Source organism: Crocuta crocuta, unplaced genomic scaffold, assembly GCF_008692635.1.
Source record: "Crocuta crocuta isolate KB4526 unplaced genomic scaffold, BGI_CrCroc_1.0 scaffold675, whole genome shotgun sequence".
NCBI lineage: Eukaryota > Metazoa > Chordata > Mammalia > Carnivora > Hyaenidae > Crocuta > Crocuta crocuta.
The window spans coordinates 1,141,017-1,161,056 of NW_027528796.1; the positions used below are offsets into that span (position 1 = coordinate 1,141,017).

General features: G+C 60.7%; 1 protein-coding gene across 1 annotated transcript in view; it reads left to right on the forward strand.

Moving 5' to 3' along the window:
• SLC19A1 (solute carrier family 19 member 1) overlaps positions 1–20,040 on the forward strand; it is a 98,146-nt gene that overhangs the window by 510 nt on the left and 77,596 nt on the right. Inside the window, exons 2-5 of the mRNA XM_077755357.1 lie at positions 3,576–3,807; positions 8,335–9,106; positions 9,189–9,381; positions 11,688–11,829. Of these exons, the coding sequence (XP_077611483.1) occupies positions 3,619–3,807; positions 8,335–9,106; positions 9,189–9,381; positions 11,688–11,829 (1,296 nt within the window). The 5' untranslated portion in view covers positions 3,576–3,618. The remainder of the gene's footprint in view (positions 1–3,575; positions 3,808–8,334; positions 9,107–9,188; positions 9,382–11,687; positions 11,830–20,040) is intronic.

The window sequence follows — 20,040 nt, forward strand, 5'->3', positions numbered from 1 at the left end:
CCCCAAGGGAGACCAGAGGGCCCTTCCGCATCCCACGCTGAATCAGCAGAACCGCGACTCTCCGGGGGGACTGCCTCCCTCTGCGGGTCTGGGAGCCCAGTGCCCAGGCCCGAGGGTCCTCAGGTGGTGCCTCCCCCGCCAGGCTGCGTCGCTCTGTCTTTGCCTCCTGTCGAGTTGGTGCGACTCATTCCTTTTAGCCGAGGGGGGCTTGCTGGATGTCAGTAACTCGGGATGCTCAAGCACGTGTGCTCAAGCACGTGTGCGGGGCGGTGGTGATCAGCACGTTTTCACCTTGTGGGTTGGGGTCTACAGCAGTGACAGCCAGAGGGCTTACTCTCTGCAACAGGGAATAGGTCATGCGATTTGGGGGGAGGATGCACGGGTTTTTCTTTTTCACTGAAAATGTAAGGAACCTCCTTGATAACCTGGGAGACCGTAGCCGGTTTAAAGCACAAAACGAGGCAGGTGGTTTTTGGTTCTGTTTTGGCTTTGGGTCTCTAGGCGGACTGGTTCCTGGAGGGACAGAGCAGCAGCTGGCAGCCTCCCCCAGGGCAGGAGCTCAAGGGTGTGCGGGAGGGGTCCCTGGGGGGAACCTTCTCTTGGAGACACCCGCTGGGCTCCTCGGTCCTCGCCCGTGACTCCTGCTTGGCCGCAGTTTCCTTCGGTTGCCCTGACAGGGCCTGAACTTGCATGGCATCCGGCTGGGGTCGGGGCGCTTGCTGTCCGGGCCCGTCCTGCCACCCACTTGCCCTGAGCTTGGGCGCCTCATCTGACTTCTGGACTGTTCTGCACCTGTCGCGTGTGGCGGCGCCCCTCCTCCTTACCTTGCTGGAGTGTGAGCCTGGGAAGGGCCTGCGTGTTTTCGAGAGAGGACTTTGAGTCCTGGCCGTGGCAGCTGGCCGCTCATCAGAGCTGGTGTCTACACCCAGCTCAGGTGAGTTGAGTGAACTCACCTGAAGCAGACGAAGTCCACCGAACGTGGGCAGGGCCCCAGCCTTGCTGGCTGAGACCCCTGGCTGCGACAGCTTCTGGGCTGGCATTTTTCTTTGCATCTCTGTCCTGGGCACGGGTGGCCTTTCCCCCTGGAGAGGCCGAGTGACAGGGCTCGTAAACACGCACCGTGCTCCTGTGGTCGTCACCGCTTCCCCCCCCAGTGGCTAGGGTTAAAAATGGATTTCAAGTCCGACTCCGGAGCTGTGGCTCCTGTGTGGCAGGCGGTGCTCCAGGAGGGGCCAAGTTCTTCCCCTGGACCCCGTCCCACCAGGCTCCGGCCTCTACATGCTCAACCTGTTCAGAAGTTGTTCAAAGTTTGCGGGCAGCAGTGTGTCCACGTGTGGGAGAGGCGCATTCCAGAGTGGACGCAGGCCTCCTGTCCCCAGGGTGCCTCCCTGCAGATAAGCACCACCGCCCGGGGTGGGCCTTGCGGCCGCCTGCCGCCCTTTGTTCTGGGAGGTCAGGTGGCGGCCCTTCAGCGGTGAGGGGTGACCAGAGGTCACTTTTGCCACAGTGCCCCACTTGAGTTCGGCCCCGGGTGCCCCTGCGGCGGGACCTCTCAGGTCAGAAGTCCGGGAGGTCCAGGACTGTGCCCCCCACCCCCGCCTCCAGCTGGAGGATGGGCAGGGTCTTTAAACAACAGTCAGGAAAACTATCTGAAGCAGAAATGCAGGCGCCACATTTTGAAGGAACACTCTCCAGAGTCTGGAGCCTTCCATGCTCCTCAGCGTTGTCACTGCTGTTTCTGCCCCCTGGCGCGGGGCAGGGTGAGGCTGGACCAGCTGCGGGGCAGTGAAGCGTGCCCTCCGTCGCGGGCGGCCGCCTCCACTCCTGCCCCTGGTACGCGGGCCGAGCGGCCGAGCGGGAGCTCGAGTTCCCCACTCCGGTGCGCATGGGACGGGCAGGAGCCCCCTGCTGGGCGTTGCTCTTGAGCAAATGTTCACAGAGACTCAGGGGGACCGCGGTGCAGGGGCGACCCAGGCCGGCGCAGGGGCCGCGAGCACGGGGCGAACAGTGTGGTCCCCAGAGGTGAGACGAGTGCGGGACTCAGCACAGGACTCCGAGTGAGCTGTGGGGGCCTGGGGCCGGGGCTTAGCATCACGTGGTCGGAGGACAGAGACGGCCCCAGAGGCCTGGGCTTCTTCCGGGCTGGGGGAGGCCTCGTCTTCACCTCAGCTATTATGGAACTCGGGAGAAGGGCTGGGGCTCTGGGCCGCCCAGCAGGTTGAGCCCTGCCCTGGGCAGTGTCCCTAGATCACAGGGAAGGGGCTCCCTGACACTGACTTTGCGGACCCCCACCCATTCCCCGTGAGCGCCACTGGCGGTAGGCGTTCCCTGGCCATCACCTGCGGTGGCTCCTCTCATGCCCATCCTTTGGGGGGGGCATTACCCCTTTGTGTTGTGACCCTGGAGGACTCCCAGGGGCCAGCCGGGCGGTGGTCGGGGGTGGGGCTGCCATGCGCCGGGAGTACTGGATGTGGGTTAGAGCCAGGCCGGCCAGGGATCCTCAGGCGCGGTGTCCCAGGGTGCTCTGCTCTTTCACCTACTCAGGCTTGCCTGCGGGACATGTCAGGTGCAGAGTCCTGGGCGGTGACCCAGACCTTCAGACAGCTGCACAGGGCAGAGCTCAGAGCTGGAGCTGCTGACAGTTCTCACTGTAGACAGAGAACCGCTCCTGGGTTTCAGAAGCCTTTGGAAGCCAGGACTTAGAACAGAAAGCATTAGTGTATTTGGAGGTGGTGCCTGAAACTTGCCCCATTGTCCTGGGCCTCTGGGGATACCAGGTAATGGTAAGTTCCCGTTGCTTCTGGAGATGATTCCGTTTTGAACAGTCTGGCCAAGTCCTCAAGGCCTCTGAGCCCCTGGGGGACAGGGAGGGTAGGGACCTGCCTCGGGATGTACCTGGGAGTGGGGAGTGAACTTGAGGGGGTCCTGGGGCCGGGATGGGGTCCCTGTGGGTGCACCCTGAGGTTGGGTGGTTCTGCCTGTGGGCCTGGGTCCCCCCATCTGTATGAGCTTCTGGTGGGTTTCGAAGAGCAAATACCAGAGTCTCTGTGTCCAAACCACTTGGCCTGCGTGCCCTGCGGCGGTTTCCTGGGGGGCCATTGCAGCTCGGCGGCCAACTGACTGGTTCATTTGATCCCTTGGGAAGGTTTGAGGGGCCGTCCCAGGACCTTGTGACTCCTGGGACCACCACCCTCCCTCCCTTTGAAACTCTGGGATCCGGGCAGCTGCCCCTCACCTCTGCCATTGTGCGGAGCCCCCCCACCGCCGCCCCACCCCAGCAGCCTGGCTTCAGAAGGGCTCACTGCTGTCCCCTGCTTTTCCCTCGTTGCAGAAATAAGTGTGGGTGTGCAGAAGGCAGGAATCGTCCTGCTCACGAGGCCGCAGGTCACTTGCTGAGGCGCTGTGCTTCCTGTGGGTGGGGTTTCTACAGTCACCTGGCTCTTTGTCCCCTTCGGCGTCCCTGTTGTGGACGTTGAATCCTAAGTCCGTGAAAGAGGGGGACACTCTTCAGTGTTGTTTCTGGGGAGCAGGATGGTGGCCGTGGGCCTTGATTCTTGCCTCATCTCCCGTTCCAGGAACAGCCTCATCTCCTGCAGGGCTGCGGGCGGCCGGGGCAGCATGGCGCCCTCTGGCCAGGCGGTGGAGAAGCAGGAGCCCCCGGGGCCCGGGCTGGACCCCGAGCTCAAGTCCTGGAAGTGCCTGGTGTTCTACCTATGCTTCTACGGCTTCATGGCCCAGATGCGGCCCGGGGAGAGCTTCATCACACCCTACCTCCTGGGCACCGATAAGAACTTCACGCAGGAGCAGGTGCGTGGACGCGGTGTGCGGACGGGGGTGGGGNCCAAGGGGCACCTCCACACCGAGGGCCGGACTGTCACTGACCAGGCCAGTTCAAGGGTGCTGGCAGGCTGTGGAAGGGTCTGAGGGTCACCCTCCCTCCAGGTGGGCTCACCTGCTGAGAGGGCTCACTTCCAGCCTTTGAGGACTGAGGAAGTTTCCTTTGATGCAGCAGCCGGGACAGAGGGCCTCCTTGAAACTTGACTAATAAGCTTACCCCCTGGGGCAGCCTTTCCTTCTCTGGGAAACAAAAGAGCCGTTGGTCAGTGGAGCGTCTGTGCCTGCTCTGCTCACTCCCCCCCTCCCACCCGACCTNAGCCCGGCCCAGGCTGGCTCACTCACCCCTGCCCATGGGCTCCGGCTGCCCGGCCCCTCCAGCGTGTGGGCCAGCCTCTGTACCCTCTGCCTCTGTGTCTGAGCTGTGGGTCCCACTGAGCTGCTGCCTTTCTTTCCCCCTGAGAGCTTGACTCCTTCCCTTTGCCCACCTGAGATTGGCTTAAGTCGGGGGGTTGCTGTGCAAAAGCCCTCAAAGTAGCCGCCTGACTGGCTTGCAGGAGGTTGAAACCGTGTGTGTGTGTGTGTGTGTGTGTGTGTGTGTGTGTGTGTGTCTAGTCGCCTTGGGAAAGATGGGAATATCCACCTGACTGGCTTGCAGGAGGTTGAAACCGTGTGTGTGTGTGTCCCCGTGTCCGTCCTGCCAGGGCCGGTCACTTCCTAGGGGAGGCTGGGGCTGGGCTGTGCCCCTGCTCACTGATGGGCCAGGTGGCTGTTGTTCCTGGGGCGCTGCTGGGGGGTGACCATCGCCCTCTGTAGAGGGCTTGTCGGAATCAGCCCGTATGCGAAGCTCCATTCAAATAACAAGAGCATCATCTGTGACAAAGTTGTGAAGCTCCTTTGCCTGCTGTCTGCGCGTGAGCTGGTCACACACGAGTGACCTTGAAGAGCTGGGGGCACGGGGGTGCCCACCCCAGTGCAGGTGCAAACCTGCATATAACTTGTTTTCCCAAGAACTTAGCTACTAATAGCTCCGTGTTGACCAGGAGCCTTGCGGATAACGTGAACAGTTGATGAACATGTATCCCCAGTGTCCTGTGTGTTCCGTACTTCATTCTTATGCTGATGTGAGCTGGAGAGAAACAGCTTCTTGAGAACGTCATAAGGAAGAGAAAATAGTATGGTACTTGAACTGTGTTTACTGCAAATGGTCTGGGGATAAGTGGACTCACTCAGTTCAGACGGTTGTTCAACTATCCACTGTGGCGGGTTCCAGACATTCAGCCAGACCACCAGCCCCGGGGATGCCATCAGACGGGCGGCAGAAGCCGGTGGGCTCTGCTCAGGCTGCTCTGTGGGGCCCGCAGGCGGTGAGGCTATGGGCTGGCTGGCCTGTGTCCGCACAGCCGCGGTGGCTTCTCGCTGCTGGGCTGACCCGGGACGCTGGTCCCCATGGGCTCAGGCTGCTGTCACCTCTGTGCGCCCTGGGGGCTGAACCACAGAGGGTCCACCTGGTGCTTAGGTGGCCTCCAGGCTGTCCCCCCACCTCCCATAGGTGTTCCCCCTGGACAGGTATCCTCCCCNCCTCCCCCCACAGGTGTCCCCTTCCCCCTCCCCCCCACAGGTGTCCTGGACTGCGCCGTGCACGTGTGGCTTCCTGCTTCCCTTGCCAGCATCCGATTGGTGCTGTTGACTTTCTGCCCATCTGATTGCTGTGAGGAGCCGGCATGCTGCCGGGTTGTGTTTCTGTGCTCTGCCCACACTCCTGGCGGCCTGGCTGTCACCTGGCTGTCACCTGCCTGTCCCTGTGCCCATGGGGCTGGCCTCCATGTCCTCCTGCGGGGCCGTCTGCCTTCTGGTTGCCCTTCGGGGTCACGTGTTTCTCCCAGTCTGGGCCGGTCTTCCCGCTTTGTGGGACTTGTGAGCTTTTGTCAGGCCAGGNTAGCACCTGCAGGCCTGTAATTCCTGAGTCCTGCCGCCGCGGCCCCCACGGAGAGCCCCCCACCCAGGACTGTGGACCACTGTCCGCTCGGGGCTGACCACTGACACACTCCTCAGTGAAGGTCCCCGTCTCGTCCCTGCCCTCCCTCCCCTCCAGCGGTCCTCCAGCCACATCCAGGTGCTGCCTGGGATAGGCTCTCGCACCTCCTGGAGGGTGGGTCAGCTGTGGCCCGGCCCTCCCCCCGCGTCCCCTCCTGAGAACCCGCTGCCCTCCGCCCTGCCACTCCACCCCTCCTGCCTTCCCACGGCGGCTTTGGGGCCCGGCCGAGCCTGCCTGTTCAGAGAAGCAGCAGCCCTGAAGCCGCCTGGACCCGGGTCTGGGCCCAGTTCCTGTCTTTGCCCGTCAGCCTCGACCAGGCCCATGCAGACACCAGCGTGATGGGAACACGTCCAGGCGATGCTAGGCTCAGGCTGGGGGAGGCGACCTTGCGCCAGAGCCGGGCCACTCGACGGCCGCCATCTGCCCGGGGACCTTGTGGGTGCCCACTGTGACCTGGGGCAGCAGTTTGCCTGCCAGGCCTGAGGACGGCAGAGTGGGGGTGCCGGGGGGGGGGTGTCAGGAGTTCTCATAACTGAGGGGCTGTTTGATGTTCCTGAAACTAAACTTGGTCCAAACCCCTGCAGCCAGGACCCCGGGGCTCTCAGTGGCCAAGTGCAGGTTGTATCCACTGGGACTGACCGGCACCAAGGGTCCCAGAATGTCCTGGGGTGTTTAGTGGATGGTGTCTCAGGGCTACAACCTGTGGGGTCATCCGTGGCCTCCCGTGGGCACATGGGTTTAAGAGGCCACCAGGCAGGGGAGCTTTAGTTGGGGAGGGAGGGAGCGGGGGCATGCGTCTCAGTGCTGGGTCTCAGACAGCCGTCCTTAGGCCCTGATGCTTGACCTGTGCACAAGCCCAGAAACAGCTCCACACTTGCCCGGGACCCTCAGTGGCCGGCCTAGCCCATTGTGCAGCACCCCTGGGTGGGCAGGCACCCGGACCGCACAACCCGCCGGGTGAACCCCTGAGGTTCCTGGGTCCACGTGGTGTCCTGGAGCCTCATAGGGGCGGGCCCAGCACAGCCCCCCATGCTGACCCACGGCTGACTCTGGGGCCTTGGAGCGCACTGGCTTTCGGGGCCGGGGGCCGCATGGGCCGCCTGTGGGATCACTCTGGGGCCCGAGTGCGGCCTCTGAGGGCTCCCCACTGTGCGTGCCCTGGCGGGTCCTAGCCATGGCCAGAGCCGCGTGTGGGGTCCTGCGGGATTGGGTGCAGGGACTTCCCACCCGATGTGCCTGAGCCCTGGGACCAAGCGAGGCTGGTGGCGGGTGCCCTCCCCCAGCAGACAGGCGTGAGGGGGGCCCCGGCTGGGCCTGCTGCTGCCTCTGCTCTGGTCCGTTTCCTTTTCCTTCTGGTTTCTTCCTTTTGTTCTGGTGCATGAAGCCCATTGTGTGTGCTCATTGTCTGAGGCCTTTCCTTCCCAGACTGAGAGGCAGCTGTGTTAGCAGGAGCATAAACTGGTCACAGCCATGACCAAGGAGAAGCCAGATCCTCTTTCTGTTTCATGAAAAACAAACAAGCCTGGTTTAGCACGTGGCCATGTCATTACTGCTTATTAGTGAGGTAGTTTCCAGTGTCCCGTGGCCTGCTGTCCTGTGCGAGGCGGGCCCCTGCGTCCCGTGGCCTCTGTCCTGTGCGAGGCGGGCCCCTGCGTCCCGTGGCCTCTGTCCTGTGCGAGGCGGGCCCATGTCCCGTAGCCTATTGTCCGTGGCCTGCTGTCCTGTGCGAGGCGGGCCCCTGTGTCCCGTGGCCTCTGTCCTGGGCGAGGCGGGCCCCTGTGTCCTGTGGCCTGCTGTCCTGTGCGAGGCGGGCCCCTGCGGCCTGTGGCCTGTTTTCCGTGGCCTGCTGTCCTGGGCAAGGTGGCCCCCTGTGTCCCATGGCCTCTGTCCTGGGCGAGGCGGTCCCCTGTGTCCCGTGGCCTATTGTCCGTGGCCTGCTGTCCTGTGCGAGGCGGGCCCCTGTGTCCTGTGGCCTCTGTCCTGGGCAAGGCGGTCCCCTGTGTCCCGTGACCTGTTGTCCGTGGCCTGCTGTCCTGTGCGAGGCGGGCCCCTTTGTCCCGTGGCCTCTGTCCTGGGCAAGGCGGTCCCCTGTGTCCCGTGACCTATTGTCTGTGGCCTGCTGTCCTGTGCGAGGCGGGCCCCTTTGTCCCGTGGCCTCTGTCCTGGGCAAGGCGGTCCCCTGTGTCCCGTGGCCTGCTGTCCTGTATGAGGCGGGCCCCTGCGGCCCGTGGCCTGTTTTCCGTGGCCTGCTGTCCTGTGCGAGGCGGGCCCCTGCGGCCGTGGCCTGCTGTCCTCCTATGCTGGGAGAAGTGTGCGCGCAGGGCCGGCGTGCCGTTGGGTGGACGCGGTTGGGGCCGGGCCGCCCTGCGCTGTCCTGACGGCCGTGTGTTTTTACAGAGGTTAGTAACACGGAGACTGGTGCGCCCGCGGGGCCGCGGTGTCACAAGCCTGCCGTCCCACAGGTCACCAACGAGATCACGCCGGTGCTGTCCTACTCGTACCTGGCGGTGCTGGTGCCCGTCTTCCTGCTGACCGACTACCTGCGCTACACGCCGGTGCTGGTCCTGCAAGGCCTGAGCTACGTCTCCGTGTGGCTGCTGCTGCTGTGGGGCAGCTCCGTGCTGCACATGCAGTTCATGGAGCTCTTCTACAGCGTCACCATGGCCGCCCGCATCGCCTACTCCTCCTACATCTTCTCGCTCGTGTCCCCCGCCCGCTACCAGCGCATGGCCGGCTACTCGCGCGCCGCCGTGCTGCTGGGCGTCTTCACCAGCTCCGTGCTGGGCCAGCTGCTGGTCACCGTGGGCGGGATCCCATTCTCCACGCTCAACTACATCTCCCTGGCCTTCCTCACCTTCAGCCTGGTCCTCGCCCTCTTCCTGAAGCGCCCCAAGCGCAGCCTCTTCTTCAACCGCAGCGCCCCTGAGCGCGATGGGGCCTCGCCCTCCGAGCTGGACCGCATGAACCCGGGCCCAGCCTGGCCCGCGGACGCCAAGCCGGGCCGGGCGCTGCTGGGCGCTTGGCGGGACTGGACCCTGGTGCGCATGCTCCGGGAGCTGGGGGACAACATGCGGCTGCCGCAGCTGCGCCTCTGGTCCCTCTGGTGGGTCTTCAGCTCGGCCGCCTACTACCTGATCGTCTACTACGTGCACATCCTGTGGAACTTGGTCAACCCCACCACGGACACCTCCTCCGTCTACAACGGTGGGGCGGACGCCGCGTCCACCCTGCTCGGTACGTCCGCGGCCCCGCCGGCCTTGCCCTCCCTTGTCCCCGTCCCCCCGGGAGACCGCTGTGACATGTCCTGTCTCCCCAGGTGCCATCACCTCCTTCTCCGCGGGCTTCGTAAAGATCCGCTGGGCGCTGTGGGCGAAGCTGGTCATCGCGGGCGTGACGGCAGTGCAGGCCGCGCTGGTCTTCCTCATGTACAGCACGAGCAACATCTGGCTGTGCTACGTGGCCTTCGTGCTCTTCCGCGGTGCCTACCAGTTCCTGGTGCCCATCGCCACGTGAGTTGACCAGAGCAGGGCGGCCGTGGGAGGCCGTGGTCTGGGTGGCCGCGGAGGGGCCAGAGCTACAGCCTGGCCAGCGGCGGGTGGCTGATGGCCACACGCCTTCCTCCCGCTCGCTGGGGAAGGACAGACTGTCTGCATGTGTTAAGAGGCCTCCCTTCCAGACTGTTCTGCGGGGAGCAGAAGTGGCGTGTGCAGGCAGCGTGGAGGGAGCTGGGCGGTGTGCTCTCACGCTGGGAGGAGCAGTGAACCCAGCGTGGCCCCCGGGGCCCACTTGTCCCCTTGTCCACGGCACAGCGTGCTCCGGCTTTTGTGACCCCGAGCTCTGCCCGGAGCCTGCCGCGTGTGGCGTCCCCTCTGCTCCCACGGCGGCCACTTGGGGCCCACGGTTACCAGCCCTTGTAACGTCCTCCCAGCTCCTGGCCTGTTTTTGAGGCCCCGCGTGATGCTGTGGTCGCGCTTGTGGCGCTTGAGGTCTGGCTCATCCCCTTCCATGGCGGGCGCAGTGACACACATGGAGTAACCAGGTGCTGTCCTCCAGCCCTCTCGTGCCTTCCAGAACCTTCTCCAGCCCACGTCCTGCTTGCTCCTAAGATCCTCTGTGTGTTCCTTTGAACTGACCCTTTCTTGAAGCTGTATGCTGTTGCCACACGTGTTCACACCACGTGTGCTCAGGTCACACACACGTGTAGGAGCCTCCCTCCCTCCCTGTGCTCCCCGCACCCAGCGGGTGGGCCCGGGTCTATTACCAGCTCCCCTGCCCGGCCCTGGCTCCCCTCTGGGCCTCACCCCTCCTGGTCACGCCTGAGTCAGATCATCAGTCCGCACTTGATCTTGAGCCCACGTGGCATCCTCAGGCGCCCAGCTCTGGGGTGCCACCTCACGGAAGTGCCCCTCCCCAGCTTCGCTCTCCACCCAGTCTGCACCCGCCCTGGGCCTCCCTTTCCTCTGTCGGGGAGGGCCGAGCTCCGCCAGATGCCCCGGGGGGCCATTTCCTCAGCAGATGCCCAGCCCGCTCCCCGTGGCCGGGGCCACCTCCCCTGACGGCCCCTCACGTGGCCGCCAGTCTTCCCGGCCTCCTGTCCCTCCTTGCTCTCTCTCAGCCTGCACACGTCCCCAGAGCATCTCGTTGGCCAGGCGCTCCCCTTTCCGTCAGCGCATGGACAGGGCTCCGGGTCGTCTGCTGTGACTGCCGTCCACCTGCTTCGTCGACTCCTTGCGCGTTGTTGCCTGTAGGAACACAGGCGGGGAGTGCGGGGTGCCTGGCGCGGGGAGAGAACAGCCCCTTCCGGCCCCACCCCAGGCCTGGCGGCGGCGCTGGGGTGTCCAGCCTGACATGGGACCGAGCTCGTCACTCTGCAGCGCTGCCCTGTGCGCTTGGCTCTGTGGTTCAGTGTCACAGGTGCAGACATAGTCGTCCTCTCGGTGACGTCGTACGGCTGGTCCCCAGGTGACAGGGATGCCACGTACTGTGTTTTCCTGTGACCGACAGCCCTGAGGCTGATGCCCTCTCACCTGCGTTTCTGTCTCCGGATTCCGAGGACGGCCACAGACGGGTCCCAGGAGGGGCCGGCCCGGCCAGGGTGTGTGCCCTGGAAGACGGTGCCCTTCAGGCAGCCGGATGTGGCGGGAGCCCCTCACCGTGTGCCACCGTGTCATGGTTTGATTGCTCCCGCCCAGGGCCGTGGAGCGCCGCAGGAGACGGGCGGTGTGGGTGACCGGGGACTGGCCCCACGTGGGTTTCCCTCGCTGCGTGTGCGGTCACGCTGTCGCTCGACCTGGCGGGGGCGCGGGGGGCTGCCCTGTTCCCCACCCAGCACAGCGGCACCTCGGCCTCTGTCGCTCTCCTGAAAGGTTTCTTGCACATTTTTGTGCCTTCTTTCTCCAGAACTTTAGAATGTTTCTTGTCGAGTTAGTTGTTGGAGGCACCTCGGGGGTTTTAGCGGAGAGTACCTTCAGGTGCTCGCTTTTCTGCAGAGGACGGGGATTCCTCCCGCTTTGCTCGTTTGTTTTCGTGTTCCGTCCCTGACCCCTCGAGTCCTCAACAGCGGAAGAGCAGTGACTCCAGAACACTCCTTGTGGTTCCTGCCCGCTGTCGTGAGGCGCTCAGGGCTTTGCAGCGATTGCTGTTTACTCCGTCCCACAGTTACCCGGAGACATTTGAACGTCTTCCCGGGGCGGGTGTTGTCCGCACGCGGCTCGGAGCGCTGTCTGGGTGCCGGGCCGGTCTTGCCGGTTCCCCTGTGCGGGGTGGGCCCTCCCCACGCCGCGTCCGCGTCTGACTCGGCCGCTTCCCCGTTCAGTTTCCAGATCGCGTCCTCTCTTTCTAAAGAGCTCTGTGCCCTGGTCTTCGGAGTGAACACATTCCTCGCCACTGTCCTCAAGACCATCATCACCCTCATCGTTTCCGACAAGCGGTGTCTGGGCCTCCCCGTGCACTTGCAGGTGCGTCCATGTCAGCCTCGCGTCCTGGGGGACGGAAGCCTCTGGAAGGGTGTCCGGCCAGTGGCATCTTCCCCCCAAAGGGTCTGGGCCCGCAGGTCTGCTGCAGGGGCGGCGTGGGCAGGGTGGGCTGGGGCGGGGCAGGAGCAGGGGCGAGAAGGCCGGAGCAGGGGGGAGGCTCAGCCGCCGCTGGGCTGCGCCGACGCCGGGGCTGGGCTGGGGCTGGGATGTCATGTGGTTACTCCCACTGAGGCTGCTGGGGCCCCGGACGCAGGCCCGTCTGGAGGAGCTCTGAGCAGCCCCGGGCGTCCCCTGCGCTGGCTGATGTCCCAGGAAGGACGGAAGTGTGGCCGTGAGCCCTTTCCCTGTGTGGTCACAGCTCACGTTTTAGGTCTCTGCCTTTGATTCAAAACCTATCAGACCTGGGTCCTGACTCACGTGAGCTGTTTTTTGTCTGCAGACAGGAGAGTGGACCTGGGCTTGCCGTTGCTGCACGTTGGGCCCCGTCTGGTCCCTCCCTCCCTCCAGCTCTGGGCGGGTTCTCGGTGCTTCTGAGAAGAGCTTGAGAGTCCCTGTTCCCGTGAGGTTGGGGGCACTCACGTGTGTGACATGTCTGGGCAAGCTGGAGTTAGCCAGAGGGCAGACCTGCAGGAGAGGGTAACCGGGCTCCTGGGGCCACCCCACCCCACCTGTGGCCGGACACGTGCCCTGAGCCTGGGGGCATGCAGCCTCCATCTGCCCGGGGCCTGGACCTTGGTGGGCTTGGTGGGCTCCCCAGAGAAGGGCCGGTCTCTGCGCTGCGTTGGCCCTACCTCGGTGACCCCAGAGCTGACTGGGAAGAGGTGCCGGGCAGGGACAGACACGCCTCTGGCCTGTGGGGACTGAAGATGCCCGTTAGAGGCAGGACTGAGGCGCTTGCTCGTGTCTGCAGGTGTCCGCGGGGCGCTCAGCCTGAGCAGGGCTGGGAAAGGTCCCCACTGCGGATGTGCTGGACTCGGGTCCACCAGTCTGTGTGCAGCTGCAGTATGGGTAGGAGGGAGGGGCTGGGGGGTAGGCAGGCTGGGGGCTCAGGGGTTAGATGGGAGGGGCTGGGGGGGTAGGCTGCTGGGGGCTACCCTTCCCCCCTGGAAGCAGCAGCCTCTGCAGGGGAGCACTTGGCCCAGAACTTTCCATGGAGCCTTGCCTCGCAGTGGTCCTGTGCAGGGAGAGGCCTCTGCCCCTTGCTGGAGGTGTCCGGTGGTTCCCTCTGGGCATCCGGGTTGTTTGTGTGGATGGGCAGAGGCCTGTCTCTGTTCCCAGGGGGCTCGGTGGATCCAGCCACGTGGTGGCTGTGACCTGTCTGTGGACACGGACCTCCGGTCCTTGCACCCATTGATGCCCCTGCCCGGTCTGGGGGGGAAGGGGGCTGGTGTGCCTAGAAGCTTGGCCATGCCCAGGGGCCCACGGCTGTAGGGGGTGCTGGCCGGGGTCCTTCCCTGGGGGCTGAGCCTTCCCGCCTGGTGGTTTCTGGCCATGTCGGCTCAAGTGGGGAGAAAAGTACGTTGGATTTTCTCAGGCTCGTCTCATTTCCCAGTTAAAATGTGAACAGAAGTGGGGCAGTGAGTTTGTGATTAGCAGTCCCAGCCGGGTCCCTGGAGGTACCGCCCACCCATCTCCTCACCTTCCCGTGTACAGCCTGCATATCCCTGTCCCCTCATCCCAAGTGGTCTCGACTTTAAAGTGGGAAAAATGGGGATATTTGGGAATAACAAAGAATTGCAGTTCAGGCCAAGCAGGTACCATGGGCTCGTCGGACCAACGAAGGCCAGGGACGTCGTTTTCTGGGGAAGAAGGGGAGCTGGGAGCTTGTTTAGAAGGAGAGTCCGTTGGAGGGAGGCAGAGGTGCAGGGGGATGAGGTGTCTCCCTGGCGGGGCTGCGGGGGGGGGGCTGGAATTCCTGTAGGGGCCGCCGTGCACCCCTCCCCGGTGGTTCTCCTGTGGAGGGTTCTGTCATTCCCGTGACGGACACCAAGGGCGCCCCCACCCCGGCCTCCGGCCTCCACGTGGGCAAGGCTTCTCGTTACTTATCCCAGTGGCGAGAGGGAGCCGGGGCTCAGGCTCTGTGGTGCAAATCTGGAGACTCGTGGGGGCCAGGCCACAGCGTGTGGGGAGCTGGCGGGTTTTAAGTTAGACTCTAGTTTGGGGTAACCCTGCATCCACATGCGGTGTTAGAGGGACCACAGATCCACATGCTTGGTCCCACGTGGGCACAGTCACTACCGGATCTGGAGGCTCCCCCGGCCGCACCACCTGACCCCACCCTGTGCAACTGTCTCTCCACCATTTCCCTACCTTCTCGCTTCCAGAGTGGCATTTAACTGGAATTGTGGCCCGACACCTTCGGGGACGGGCTTTCTCACTCAGCCTGCCCCCCTGGAGGCCCCTGTGGGTCACTGCGCTTGTGGAGGTGTGTGCCCGCGCGTGCGTGTGTCCGTCCGTGTCTGTCCATCTGCCCATCGCCACCGTCCATTGGGCCGTGGACACAGGACGCAGCAGCTGTATCTGGTCCCCACGGACTCGGCCGTTCCTGGTTTTGGGCTGTTGTGAAGAAGGCGCTTTAAGTTGGTTCGTGGGTTTGTGTGCGCGTCGGTTTTCATCCGGGAGAAGTGCCCAGGGCGCAGCTGCCAGTCCGTGGCGGCCGCGCGTTTCTGCAGGAGCCGCCCCGCTTTTCTCCGTGCTCGCTGCTGCTGTCACGTTCCCGCCAGTCCCCCGTGTCCCTGGCAGCTTCTCGTGTCGTCCCTCATTCAGCTGCTCTGCCAGGCACGGGGACACTGCGTGTCCCTGATGGCACGCGCCCTGCTCTTCCGTCCTGTGACGCGTCCGCCTCTGCCTGCTTCCTGTCGGCAGGTGTGTCGTCGTGAGCTCGGGCCTCGTTTGTGTGCGTCAGGTGCTCGTCCTCTGTGGGACACGTCCCGCCACACGGGGAGGCCTGCGCGGGTCCACGGGGTCTCAGACTAATTCAGCTACTGCACCGGACATGTGTTTTCTCCCGTGACTTCCTCAGTGCTCTCCCTGGTGAACTGCGCTGTGGGAGCTCAGCGCGGGCCGGCCCGCCTACAAAGTGGGCGCTAGTTGTGTTGGTGGTAGGGCTGCCGGGCAACAGTAGGTTCTGAGTAAAGTTCTGGGGGGGTCCGAGGTTCTGTGCGGCCCCCGCCCCCCATCTCGCAGGCGCAGCTGTGTGAGGCCCCTCGCGTCTGTGCAGCTCGGGCCTGTCCGTCCTAACGGGGCTTTTGCAGAGCAAAACTTCTTGATTTTGATGAGCTCTGTTTACCTGTTTCTCCCTTTATGTGGGTCTGGTGCCCAATGTAAGACCTGTCTGCGTGGCCCCGGCTCCCGAGGGTCTCACGTTGCGTAGTTTACCTTTAAGTCTGTGACCCACACGGAGTTACGCGTTGTGTGAGGCGTGAGGGCAAAGGCCGCTTCGTGTCGCCCGGCACCGCGTGTTGAAGGGCCGTCTCTTCTCCGTCGAGCCGCTGCTGCCCCGTGTCAGAATCGAGTTGTGCGTGTTTGTGCGAGTGTTTCTGGCCCTCGGGCGTCCCTGGAGCTGGACTCCTGCCCTTCCGCCGCCGCGCCCTGCTCGCCAGCCGCACGGCTCTGTAACGGGGCGGGTCCGTTGCTCCGGCTTTGAGACGTTTTTTCAGAATTGTTTGTGCCTTCTAGTTTCTTTGCCTTTCTCTATAAATTTATATATTAAGAGAAAATTTTTAAGTTTATTTATTTTGAGAGAGAGAGCAAGCAATGGAGGGGAAGAGAGAGGGAGAGAGGGTCCCAAGCAGGCTTCACACCATCGGCATGGAGCCCAGCACGGGGCTCGAACCCACAAACTGTGAGATCATGACCTGAGCTGAAACCAAGAGTCGGACGCTTAGGCGACCGAGCCCCGCGGGCGCCCCGGCCTTTCCCTGTGAATTTGAGGGTAACAGTTCTTGCTGGAATGTAGCCGGGAGTTGGGTAACGCCCGGTGCATTCTGGGAGAATTGGCGCCTCCACTCTGCTGTCTCCGGTCTGCGGACATGGTGTGTGTCTCCGTTTGTTCAGAGAGTCCTTGGTTTCTTCCAGCATTTGGTAGGTTCTGGAAACAAGTGTTGTACATGCTTTGCTAGATTGATACCTAAGTATTTCGTTGTTTTTTGAGCAATTGCAAATGATAGTCTATTTTTAATTCCCGTGTCTACACTGGTCTGCTGGGCTGCCGTATGAAGGCCTCAGAGACCGGGCAGCGTCAGAGCAGAATTCTTCCCCACAGCCCTGGGAGCTCGAGTCTAAGGTCAAGGTGTGAGCGGAGCTGGGCGCTCCCGAGGTCTCACTGCCACGGAGATGCGTCTCCTGTGTCCTCACGTGGACTTTTCCGAGCGTGTGTGCACGTCTGGGGTCCCTCTCCTCTCAGAACACAGGTCACTGTTGTCACCGCTCGGACCTTAATTGCCCCTCTGAAGGGCCAGTCACCCGGAGGTCAGGGCTCGCACACACGCTTCTGTCCGCAGCAGCACCGTGTGCTTGTTGGGAACATAGAGGCATACAGTTGGTACTCAGGTGTTAGTCCTGGATAATCTTGCTTAGGCCATTTGTTAGGTCCAGGAGGTGTTTTGTTTTTCATATGCTTGTTCTTCCCTTCTCTGGCCTTATTACAACTGGCTCGAACTTTCTCCTTATTATTTCCTTCCTTTTACTTGCATTAGATTTTGATTGTTCCTCTTTTTCTAGGTTCTTGAAAATGGGAGCTTAGATTAATGACTTGAGGTGTCTTTTTTCTTTTATCTAGAGAGAGAGTGCACGAGCAGGGGTGAGGGGCAGAGGGAGAGAGGGAATCAGTCCGGGGCTCGATTCTAAGACCCTGGGATCATGACCTGAGCCGAAATCAAGACTCGGACACTCAACTGACGGGGCCACCCAGGTGCCCTTGGGGCTTCTTTTCTAACATTTGCACTTAGTTCTGTGCATTCACTCTCCTACTGCGTCAGCCATGGCCCGCAGATTGGAAAGCTGCAATTTCATTGTTGTGCATCTCAGTGTATCTTTTTGTCTCTCCTGAGAGTTTTTCTTTGACCTATGATTATTTCAGACAGTCTTGTTTGGTTTCCAAGTGTTTTGACAGTTACCAGTTATCTTTGGTATTGATTTCTATTTTGATTCTATTTTGTGATCAGTGAATATAGTCTGTCTGATTTCAGTCCTTTTTATGGCCCAGGATGTGGTCTGTCTTGTGGACCCTTGAAAAGAATCCAGATTCTCCTGTTGGTGGTGGAGTGTTTTATAAATTCCAATTAGATCTTATTGTTAATAGTGGTGTTGATTTCTCTCCCTGTGGGTTTAGTCTCGTCCCATGGAGAGAGGAGCGTGGGCATCTCCACCCTTAATTGTGGCTTTGATGGTTTCCCTTTCAGTTCCACCATGTTTTCCTTCACATGTTTTTACCTCTTTTGGTTATTGTACACACCTTGGGGATTGTGGGATTGCAGTGTGTGTTTTGATGGATTGAGCTTTTGATCATTTTGTAATGTCCTTCTCTGCCTCTTGTCATTTTCTTTTCTCTGAAGTCTACTTTACCTAATATCAACATAGCCATCCCTGTTTTCCTTTAATTAACATTTGCATGATATGTATTTTTTTCTCCTTTTACTTTTTACCTGACCACATTGTTATATCTGAAATGAGTTACTTGTAGACTACATATGATTGAGTCATGTTTTTAATCTATTCTGCAAACATCTGTCTTATAAGTGATGAATTTAGACCATTTATATTTAGCGTAATTATTGATGTTAGAGTATATGACTGCCGTATCATTTTTTGTTTTCCTTTTCTTCTCCCTGCTTTTCATTTTTTTTTTGCCTTCCTATGGATTTTTGGACATTCTTTAGAATTTCATTTTATTTATTTGTTGGGCTTTTGAGTGTATCTCTTGGTATAGCTTTTTTGATGGTAACTTTATTTGTTAAATGGCCAATTTGAGTGAAGTACAGAAATCTCTCCTACCATGTCATTCTGCCTTCCACTGTTAATAGTTTAGTTGTCTTAAGTATTTTCCCTACGTATCATTACCGCCACGTAAGATAGGGTTCCCACTTTTGCTTTGACTATCAAACACTTAGAAAATTCTAGAAGAGAAAGAAAGCCTTCTATGTACCATGATTTGGCTCACTCTTTCTCTTTCCTGTTGATTCAGAGTTTCTTCTTTATTATTTCCTTTCTGTTTAGAGAACCTCCTTTAATCCATTCTTTTAGGCTAGATCTGCTGGTGACAAATAAATCTTCTCTTGGCTTTTCCCTCTTCTGAGAATGTCTTGATTTCCTTTTCATTCATAAAGGAGAGCATACTGGATATAGGCTTCTAGGTTGATAGTTTTTTCTTTTAACTTTGAAAACATGTCACATTCTTGTGGTCTTACTGGCTTCTGATGAAAAAGTCCACTGCTTTTCCCTTTCTCTGGCTACTTGCAAGATTTTTCTTTTTCTTTGCCTTTAGCTTTTCGGAAGTTTAAATGTGGTGTGTGTTGGTCAGGTTTTCTTTGGGTTTGTCCTGTGTGTGTGGTTCCCTCAGCATCTTGAATCTGTAGGTTTGTGTCTCCTACCAAATTCTTAGCCACTATTTACTCAAGTAGTTTTCCAGCCCCATCTTCTTTCTTTTTGTGGAATTCCCATGACACAGCACCACCTCCTTTGTCATGTAAGGGAATGAGGTTGTGCTTATGATTTTTTTTTTAAGTCTGTTTTCTCTCTGTTTAGATTTGGTGATTTCCATTGCCCCATCTTCCAGTTCATTGTTTCCTCTAGTCCTGACCATTCACTGAGTTTCTAGTTTGGTTATTGTATTTTCAGTTCTAGCCGTTGTCTCTTCCATTTCTTAGAGTTTTTCCTCTGTTCCGAGAGTGTTCACGCGCAGTGAGACACTTCATCTTGCGGTGTTAAAGCCCCGTCACGTAACTTTACATCTCTGTCGTGCTTGTGCTGGTGTCCGTAGGTTGTATCCGTTTGTGCTTCTAAGTGATTTTTTATTAAAACATGGACATTTCGGAGATTGTGTTAAGAGATCTGCGTCTTACTGAAACCCTCCACTGTGACAGGTTTTTTCTGCACGGCTCTCGCAGAAGTCGGGGCCATGTGCCTTGTGACAGCCAGGTGGGTGGAAGCCCAGGCTCCTGGCCGAGGTCAGGGGGGCTCCTCGCTCCTCCTTCCTGCCGGGTGGGGACCGAGTTCCAGCTCTCCAGCGGTCGGAAGGGCGAGGGTGCCCGGTTACTGCTCCCACGCGCCCTCCGGTGACGCCAGCGGGGCTGGGGTGCCCTCCCTGCTGCTGGGCAGTGCTGCACGCCCTCGCCCCACAGGGCTGGGGTTGGGGTGCTACCTCCTGCGGTGAGTGGAAGTCCGGCCCTTCTGTGTGGTGTCTGCTGGGGTGAACTTCCCAGCTGGGCCTTCGCCGCCACCCGATGGGGGCCGCGTCGTCGTCTGATGAGGGTGGGGTCCAGCCGGGGTAGGGCCGTCCCTGTCCTGCTGGGCTGTTCCTCTCCAGGCCCGGTCCTTTTGCCGGAAAGAACAGCTTTTATTGTATCCCTCCCCCTCCCCCCATTCGCTGGCATTTCTGGATTGCTGGTTTCTTTATATCTAAAAATACAGCGCAAAGTTAGAAAAGCCCAGGGGACACGCTGCATTCTCGGCCTCCAGCTTCCTGCGCTCCCGCCGTCCGTGCGTTCTGTGTGTGACGGAGCGTTAGCCTGGTTGGGGGAGGAGAAGGGACACGTCAGCTCCATCGGCCGGAAGCGGAGTCCTTCAGGGTTTGTTTCCCGGTGCTGCTCGTGAATGAGCTCTTCCCGGAAGAGCACGGAGAGGGGCCCGCGGGGAGCAGGGCGCCGGGGTCTCGGCGGGACTCACGCCTGGCCTGGCCCGCAGACGCCTGGAGCCAGCCCGGACTGCCTGCCGCGGCGGTCGGGGGTGTTGGGAGGGGCGTTCCCGCACGTGCGGCTGCCCTGGTCCCCGGGGCAGAGACCGGCGTGGTGCTCGGGGCTCCGCCACGTGGGACGCTCCCGCACACGCTTGTCCACGTGCCCTTGGCAGCCGTGGACACAGAGTGAAGCTCGTGCTTGTCACGAATCGAGCAGAGCTTCCTGGGGTAGATCCCAGGGGCCACGCGATGCAGGGAAACTGCCAGGGCTCGCGGGAGGGTGGCGAGGCTCACGGGCC